A 9,291-nucleotide genomic window follows, 5' to 3' on the forward strand; every position below is an offset into this window, starting at 1 on the left:
TTGTAGACAAGGCTATGGTTCTTAATCAGATCACAAAATCTAAACATTCACAAATACGTCCAACAAAAAGTAAGTTGGAAACAGGTCATATGAATATTTATCATTATCATCCATTTATTACATTCTAAAGATTTATTTATTCAGTTAAAGTTGCTGTATTCAATATCTGTATTAAAAATGGATGACATGACTGTGACATTAATGTGACTGGGATCATTTTTCGGGATATGTTCACAGAGAACTATAACTAAGTCTGCACTGTCCCTCATCTTGAATCTTAGTCATTAATTGTTTTAGCTTTACGGACTGCAACTTGAACTGTTTTGGATCTGTCACTTTGCTCTCATAAACAGAGCAAAGTGACAGATCCAAAACAGTTCAAGGCGACTATAAACATATGTTGAGCTAATAACTCAAGAGAAAAGAATTTGCATCTGTATTTAAATGGGTCAGAAAAATGAACACATCTAAATAGTACAGTGGAAAACCGTGGAGAATGCTCCATGGAGAAAGGCATAATTGGAGAGGCATAGTGCTTCAGAAAGCTCGTGTTTCTATTGGCCAACAAAACCTGCACGTCGTGACAAATCAGGGGCAAGTGCAAAAGCAATATCAGCGAAAAGTCCAAACTCCATATCAGAGTTAATGTGTAATTTTATTGTACTTATCACCTTAAAAACTGACAAAAAAACATTTTAAGTTGTTCCCTATAAACATGTCAAGGAAAATATTCCAAAGTTTTCTTTTGAATGAATTCAACATTTCAATTGCACACATATATTTCCTAAAAAAACAGAAAAACAACACAGTTTTATCATAAAATATGCTGAAGATACTGTGAACACCATGCTCTTTTACAATCCCAAATAGGGCCGATACACTAAAGAGCAAACAGAGATTTCCACATGCAGTGTGAGTGCTGCTGGGCAACATACAGTAGATTAAAAAACAAAGCTCGGAAGTTTCACATTGAGCAACAAATCTGAGAAGGTGCAAGCCTTTAGAGCATGCTCAGCTCAATGAGACGGCCTGCGAACACTCCTAACGTGCCGATGAGACACACAGCCATGAACACACACAGCAGAATATGATCCAACACCATGGCCACAAACTTCCACTCTTCAGCCGCCTGGAAAGAGAAGAGGGACAATGTGTCACTTACAGAAAAGCAAAAATCCTGAAAGAACCTTAATAGTGACTCTTTCTGTGTGAGAGAGATTACATTGTTGGATTCCTCATCTGATTTCATGGTTTCTGCGATGTACTTGACTCCTTCAATGGCACTGCGGACGTCAGGGTTCTTGGTGATGGGTGACTGGTAGGTAACAGAAGAGGTCTGGTTGCCAGAGATGTCTGAGATGTCAAAATCAGCACCATAGATACTAGATTTGGTCTGCTTTTCTTTTCCTGGGCGTTTCATTGTTGAGAAGAACATGATGTTGGGAATGGTTTCAATAAAAACCTGTCATAGAAAGACAAAAGATATGTACAATGTCAAGGGACGTACAACAGCTGAGCAGTTGGAGTAAAAAAGAAGATCTTCCATCTGCTACCACTAGATGGCACAATAACACAGAGAAAAAAAAGATTAAGGCTTCTTCTCCAAAGCTTGGGGATAGGACCAATGGATTTCTATTCAATTACTGCTGTTGTGCTCACCGTGCGGACCCAGTCCGGCATTGTGTGAGTGCTCGGGGAGCGGTGGTGGGTGTTGATGACAATGACAGTGATGATGATGGAGGCAATGACGAAGACCATGGTGAAGAGCATGTACTTCCCAATGAGCGGTACAGCACTGGAGGTAGAGGGGATCAGCTCAACAATGACCAGCAGGAACACAGTCAGAGACAGCAAGACAGATATGCTGAGAGTCATCTTCTCACCTATGAGACACAAAATAACATCCTCACTGCTCTTACTAGCGTTTTAATTAGTCTCAAACTGAGAAAACGTCATGCAATATGCAGTTTTAAGAAATATTCTATCAACATTTAGACCGGTGTTCCTCAGGGAGGAGGTCAGAACACCCTTAGAATGGTAAGATAAAGCTGAAGGGTCCAGGTGAGTAACATTTGACAAAAACAATCTCACCTTAAGGTTCATTTAGTCGCAATTGTGATATGTGATATCATGTGAAAACAGCTACTGAAATTACCTTGAAATGTGATTGTTTTACAGGTGCTGTTTATAAGGTCACAAATTAACTTTAATAAATTCAGAAAAATAATTGCTGAACAAAATCTTAATAATAATCTTTGCTTTTTCTTCTTGTCAATTTCTGGATAATATTACCTCTTGAGGATTCTCTAAAAATCCTTCAAATCACCAAAAATCAATCAAAAATCAATAGTTCTTCAGTTGCTTAATTTTGAATGGTCACAAAGCAAAAAGGTTAAATTTAGACCACGACATCTGTCCCAAAATGTTTCTAATTGAATATAGTTTTAGTTAAAGAGGACATGTTGTTTTTTCAGTGAGAAATTGAATATACAATAACGCATTCTGTGTTGTTTAAACACATCCTATACTTTAAAAGAAACACTGAAATAAATAACTTTGAAACCGGTGTGGGAATTGTGGAGCTGCCACTTTAAACAGCTTGTTAGCTCATGATACCCATAACATGCAATCTTAATACAGTGCCATAGGGGAGAGCTGTTGCTATGAGTAAATACTTTCCTTCCCTTCCCATCCAATCAGGATAGTATTTACACAACAACACAAAAACTGCACTGATCAACCAAACCAGCAAATCACATTTAAAGAGTGTGAGGCATTTTGTCGTTGTTGTTTTTTTCACCCAACAATAGCACAAGTAAACAGATTCTGACACCATTTCACAAGTAAAATGCAAGACATGTTTTTGTTGTTCAGTACGAGCAGTTATCCCAGAGAGAGCATCTTTTGGCACCAGCTTCTCCTCCACACTTTCCTGTCAGCAGTCATATCAGAAACTGGGATCAAGTGATCTATTATACATTAAAGCAAAGGCCTGCTTTCAGACTTGACAACACAGAGGGACCCTGGGTAATGAGGCAGACCTACACACTGGGAACATATCCAGATGTGCACATATGCGGTGCAGTTCCTGCAGCAGCTGATGGCTCAGAATAAGGGACAAGGTTTTGTCCAACATGTTGGTTGTCATATCGTATCATATCTGTGTTTTCATCACATATCATGAAAGCGAAGACAATTAAGACAAGTGTAGAATTTTTACAGAATGTTCTTAACAATTTGCACATCATTTTTTGCATATCCCTTCTAATAAATATTCAGTATGCATATAAGTGCATCAATTCAGCGTGTCATAGTACATCACACGGAGACTACTGTACTTGACCGGACATTTCAGATGTGAATGACATTTACTGTCTTCCATGTTAAGAACTAGTTTTAGAAATAAGTTGCTTTTCTGCTGGAAGTTAGATAAAAAAATACATCTTCCATGTCTGCGGGCTGAACATGAAACTGCAACGAAGAAACTGTTAGCTTAGCTAATTACTTAGCTTTGTTGAATAGTGGACTCTGATTGGTCAATTACTGCATTCTACAGTCTGCTATTTCTTTATAGCGGAGTTTCATTTTAAAATCAATTTCTTATATAAAATGAATTGCAACAAGAAGAATAAAGCAGCGTCATTACTGGGATATTAACCCCAACATGGAGAGCAGGATCATGACGCAAGCCAAAGGTGGTGCTAGGCAATCAGGGAAACAGCTAGGTAAACATCTGCTTACTACCACCTCTAAACCACACTTTTTAGCATGTTACACTTGTTACTTGTTTGTTTAATTCATACAAAAACTGAACTGTAAAACCATTATATTATAGTTTACTGAGGGAAGCAGTGACTTCCTGGTGTTCAATAAAACCACAGTTTTTGTACAGATTAAATGAAAAAGATGTAGCATGTTAAATAGTGAATAACAGTTGGACCAAGCAAGGCTAGTTGTTTCCCCCGTTTCCAGTATTTGTGCTAAATTCCAATAACCATCTCCTGGGTTAAGCTTCATATTTATCATAGAGATATGAGAGTGGTATCAATCGTGGGACAATGTATAGTGCTGTAATGCTGGAGATATTGCTTTTAACTATATATATAAATATATAATAATATATTTATTATGAGTTATTGTATACATATTGTATTACATATGTTAATTTTGTCTTAATGTCATTATGCTGTTAACTAAGGTTCGATTCCTGTGAAAACCAACAATGTGGAATTTGTGTCAACATACCAGAGTCTGTAGGAAGATAGAAGACAAGACCAGTCAGGAAGGAGAAGAGCATGCAGGGGATGATGACGTTGACGATGAAGTACAGCGGGAGCCGCAGCATGAGGAAGTGGTAGGTGATGTCCAGGTAAGGTGTGTCTGGGCAGCAAGCGTAGTACACCCAGTGCTTCCAGCCGCGGAAATCCTTCATTACCCACTCCCCACTTTCCATAAAGTTACTTAGATCAGGACGGTCACTGTCCTGGGGAAGAGAGACAATAAACAGGGTGAGTAAAGGATGATTTAGAGTTAATGAGAAGATCAATACTGTGAGGAATTGTATGTATATTGAGTGTCTATGTGGGGGGTTTGAGGAATGTGAGGTGTGAACCTGCGGGAGAAGAAAGTAGTTAACAGAGGTGTCTGCCCAGAACAATGGGTCAGGATCCAAGGGGGAGCTAATCAGATTTCAGCCAATCGTGGAGCTGATTGATAGGCTGAGAAATGTAACTTTCGGGGGACAAAAGGACTGTAAATCTGAGGAGAGAGTCAGACCTCCTCCGGACCATGATGCAGATATGTCTCGTGGCCTCACTTTCATGAAATTGATATGTTTGTTTTGTTATTAATAGTGTAATTCGGTTTGTAATTGTTTAGCTTCTGTTTGTTATTAAATATTTTTTGATTTGACTTTAACTCGAACCAGCTTATTTTTTGGCCCTGCTCTGCTGACAAAAGACGCAGCAGTAGGAGACATGCGGGCTTCCCTGTGTCTGCGAGAGAGAGTTGACACTCTAACAATACCACTCTTTGTCTGTATGGTATGAATCTACAGACAGGAGACAGTTAGCTTAGTTTAACTTGGTTTAGCGTGAAGCCTGAAAGCAGGGTGTAACAGCTACCCTGGCCTGGTTGAAAGGTACAAGCTCTAGTTATTTTTTGTGCATTGTGCTACGAATGCCCAGGAACCCGAACGTTCAGTGCACCTGTTTAAGCGAGAAAACTACTTTGGTTTCGGATAATATTATGGTTTGGTTTAAAATAAGTATGTTTGTCACGTATTTTACGTGTGGGGTGTTAGTTAAGTAAGTTATGTAATAAAAATTAAGTTAAATTATGCTGAATACGAACAATGAAGGAGAGCAGCCTGAATTGACACGTTACATCTCTTTTGTTGGACGTGTACAGAAACTGCATTGTTTGTGTGTTTTACAAAAAATTCACTGCTGCTGGCCAAGAAATGGTATGACCCAAAAGCCCTCATAAAACTGTAATATGTAGTTTTCCTCCTTTCGGTTTCTGTGCTCATGAAACAAACTAGATGTAATGTGCTAATTAGTGAGATTTAGAGGTGCTGGCAGGCAGATTTTAACCTTTGGACGAAGCCAGACTAGTTTCTTCTTAATGCATATGCTAAGCTAAGCTAACTGGCTGCTGTCTATAACCTTGTATTATACACATGTAAACATATGAGACCGGTATTGATCTTCTCATCTAACTCTTTGGAAAAAAGCAAAGAAGCACATTTTGCAAAATATAGAACTATTCCTCTAAAGAAATGGCCTGAATGAAATTACAGGATTGACGACGACCAAGTTTCCATCGTAGGTCCAGGTACCCAGCTTCATGCTGCAGTTCTGGAGGTCAAAGGGGAAATGCAGCACGATGATTTCACAGTAGCTCTTGAAGATGGCAGGTGGGTTCCATGTGATCATTCCTGTGTGCTCCAGCAGCACTTTGGTCTCGTGAACAATGGCAAAGTCTCCGTCAGCACTGCGGGCACAGAAAACCCCAGGCAGCATCAACATGGGAGATAATAAGTTAAATGTTAACACAAGGGGACATCGCTGCCTGAGGTGGGGTCAGTGCTGGTGTCGCACCCCAGCCAACCAGCGCTCAGCTTTGCACAAGTTGTGGCAGCGGAGCTGGTTGTCAGGGGGAAAAAAAGCAGCATGTCAGACGCAGCATATGGTGAGAGGGGGAGTCAATGCAGAGTCCAGATTTAGCCTAATGAAATCTGAGCTTTCACATGCTGCATACTGGAGTATAGGAAAGTATGATTGAAAACATCACTGATAGGTGTGTTAATTGTTTCTAGAGGTCTAGATGCTTCCAGTCATGTAAAGCTTATTGTACTGAAGAAAAAACAGGTTTCATAAAAAAGGGATGTGGCACGGATCAAATATAGCCTGAGAACATAGCCTACTTATTGTAGAGAACCAGATCGGGCCGCCAAATGTCAGTGGAGGGAACTCTGATCTTTTTGATTCCACCGTAATCCTCTGGGTTCCACTGCAAATTCACATCTTTCCATTTCTGAAAAACAAACAAATAGAAAAGGACACCCAGAACAATGTACAGCACTTCTGTAAGGATAACCAATATATATTATTTTCTGAGAAAAAGCAAATATGAGCAGAAAACATCATGCAGACTGTAATACTACATTTTCACAGCGGAGACACATTTTGTTCAGGAAAATATTTTAAAGGAAAAATACGTTTTCTACATACATTAATTGTTAATTTTATTTCCTATTCATCAGTGATATTATATTATATTAATTCATAGAAGAATGATGCACCTCTTATATATATCCCACTTACCATTCTAAACATAGAATCGGTAATTTAGTTTGAAGAGGTGTTCTTCATATATAGAGCAATGTGCTGTATGGGAATTGAATCAATCAGTATTTCCTTTGGCACAACAGAAATAACTGAACAAAATGAGTGTCATACCAGACCATGATCACTCTGTGAAGATGGTACCAGCAAGTATTCTTTTCAGTACATTTATTGTATAGCTTGCCTATTATTGTGGTCAATCTGTTCATTTGTCTTTATGGTTTACTCATCGAGACAAAACATTATTTCTTAATAGTGTATTGTGAACATTTCCTAAATCAAACATTTGTTTATATACTTAAATTTCTTGGTGTAAGGATTTATTTTTTTCACATTTGGGACATTTATAATTTGTAGCTAAAGAAGCATGATTATGTATTTTTGCCCATCTGTTTCTTACTCATTTTTATTGGTACATTATTGAAATTATTATCCGTAAATATGATGGTGTGTCCGAAGTCTCTTCTTCTTTCATAATATCTCATCAACATAAAAAAACAAACATGTATCAAACCTGTTTCAGTCGCACATTGCTGCTGACGATCTGGTTGACCTCATCCTGTGAAGATAAATGTGTTTAGACAGTTGATGACAGTGGATCTTAATACAGATGGTAATATGGTGTGTTACATGAGACCTCACCACACTGATGAGCTGGATGAGCTGAAGGCCCACAGTAACAACCACCGGGTCCTTGAAGTGATTGACAGGACGGACCACCTTATTGTAACCAGTGAAGAGGGTTTTGACCAGACGTGTTTCATCAGAAGAGGCCCAGGCGGCACCTAAAACACACACCATACACGCTCATTGTTGTTTACAGTTACTCTATTTAAGGCATTTAGACAGTACAATATGTCTTTACTCCTCAAGCTACAACTTGTATGTGTTGGAACATTATCATGTTGTGCCAAAGTAGAATGTCGCTTTAAGAACATCTGATGCTTGAGGTGACTTAATTTAATATGAGTTGAAAATAGATGTGACAAGTGTCATACTATGGTGTAAAGTGAATATCTGTACATGGACTATGTTGTAAACTGAAACTGACCCACTTACTTGTGAACAGTGTGCATGGAGAAAAGCTCCAAAACGCTGGGCATTAAATACGTTTTGGTGATTTAAAAAAGTTAAATGTTTGTTTACTTACTTCAATGGAGTTCCCTGATATTTAGTAGAGATAACATACAGTAGCACCCCAGTGAGGTTGTTAAAAGAGATGTTCGTATGCTCTTTCCACTACATATCTGTCACAAGCCAGAGCAAGATCCCCTTTCATTTTTCAGCTGACCTTGAACCGAAGGTCATTTTACAGCCACATGTTGTTTGAATGGTCGAATGATTCTCCAGACATTCAACTCAGTAAACTAACAAATCACATCAATGTAATTATGCAGGGTACTTCATGAAGTGGCAGACAGAGAAAAGGTTGAAAAGCAAAATGAAAACAGCACACATGCCCTTGTCAATCAAATAGCTGGTTTGCACAGAATTTGAATTTGCTCTTTAGTTTGTTGCTTTCACTAAAATAAGAGTCTCAATAAACATAATAAACGCAAACAGAGTTAACTGATTGTTTTTGTTGACTTTATAGACTTGTTATGCTATAAACACTAAAAGTAATTCAAGCAAAGTAGACAGACATTTATTTCCACAGGTAACCAACAGACATTTTCTTTAGTTTTAAATTAGTTCTTACCTGCTAGAATGACTAGATGAAAAATGAAAAACACAGTATTCATTCTTGCCAATAACCGCAGGCATCCAAAACCAAGATCCAACTTCCGCAAGCTGCCCGCTGACCACTGACCACTTGAGAATTGAAAAGGTTTGACCCACCTAAAACATTCTTTCAGCACTGGCAAATGACTTACTGTACAAGCTCCAAGCTCTCCACTGGCAGCCTCGTTGTTATTGTCTGACAGCGGATGTGAGTGACTGGCTGCCAATGCTTGTCATTTGAGAGGGCCACATTCTTTGTCATCTGTTATAAGATCAACATGCCGGAGTAATCCACCACTGAAATATCCCATCGTGAACTGGCCACACACAACCTTCGAGAGGAGAAGCAGCACATGCTTGCGGTTTCTTTTCTTGTAACAGTGATGAACTATCCTTCTGTTTTCAAATCTGTTTACACAGATTTATATGATAATGTTTAGCCCCTTGAAACGAGTAATGGTTTCATGTTTTTAGTCCGTATCTGTTTGTGCCAAAGAAAGCTCTCTCTATGAGTGAAAGACCATTTACTTTTGGTGACATATGTCATATTTGGTATGATTTTAAAGCTTTGGATCTTAACTATAATTACAAAATAAAGCTCTGTCAAGTTCATTTTTGACATTGCAAACATGACAATATGATCCCTCCACAAGGGCCATTTAGTAGCAGTGAAATTGTCGCACATGATCAATATCCATCTGCTGAGGAGGATCATGTGATG

The 9,291-nt window shown here is 38.6% G+C and overlaps 1 protein-coding gene across 1 annotated transcript; it reads right to left on the bottom strand.

Annotated features, from left to right (window-relative positions):
- Positions 1 to 872: 872 nt before the first annotated feature.
- LOC137890891 (acetylcholine receptor subunit alpha-like) lies at positions 873 to 8,593 on the bottom strand. Its single transcript, XM_068735207.1, has 9 exons — positions 8,548 to 8,593; positions 7,491 to 7,633; positions 7,363 to 7,407; positions 6,428 to 6,537; positions 5,799 to 5,994; positions 4,246 to 4,483; positions 1,660 to 1,883; positions 1,223 to 1,462; positions 873 to 1,129 (listed from the first exon to the last, which is right to left on the bottom strand). Exons 1-9 carry the CDS (start codon positions 8,588 to 8,590, stop codon positions 1,001 to 1,003), a joined length of 1,368 nt encoding a protein of 455 aa, XP_068591308.1. The 5' UTR covers positions 8,591 to 8,593; the 3' UTR covers positions 873 to 1,000.
- Positions 8,594 to 9,291: the final 698 nt, after the last annotated feature.

This window comes from Cebidichthys violaceus, unplaced genomic scaffold (assembly GCF_023349555.1).
Source record: "Cebidichthys violaceus isolate CVI_PGR_0920_01 unplaced genomic scaffold, fCebVio1.0.p SCAF_11, whole genome shotgun sequence".
Taxonomy (NCBI): Eukaryota; Metazoa; Chordata; class Actinopteri; order Perciformes; family Stichaeidae; genus Cebidichthys; species Cebidichthys violaceus.

Bases quoted from the DNA above. Each gene is read 5' to 3' on its own strand.
- LOC137890891 (XM_068735207.1), bottom strand. From the start codon at position 8,590: ATGAATACTGTGTTTTTCATTTTTCATCTAGTCATTCTAGCAG. The intron at 7,408-7,490 runs GTGAGGTCTCAT...TTATCTTCACAG, and splicing joins TCATCCAGCTCATCAGTGTG to GATGAGGTCAACCAGATCGT. The intron at 6,538-7,362 runs GTTTGATACATG...TTTGTTTTTCAG, and splicing joins GCAATGTGCGACTGAAACAG to AAATGGAAAGATGTGAATTT.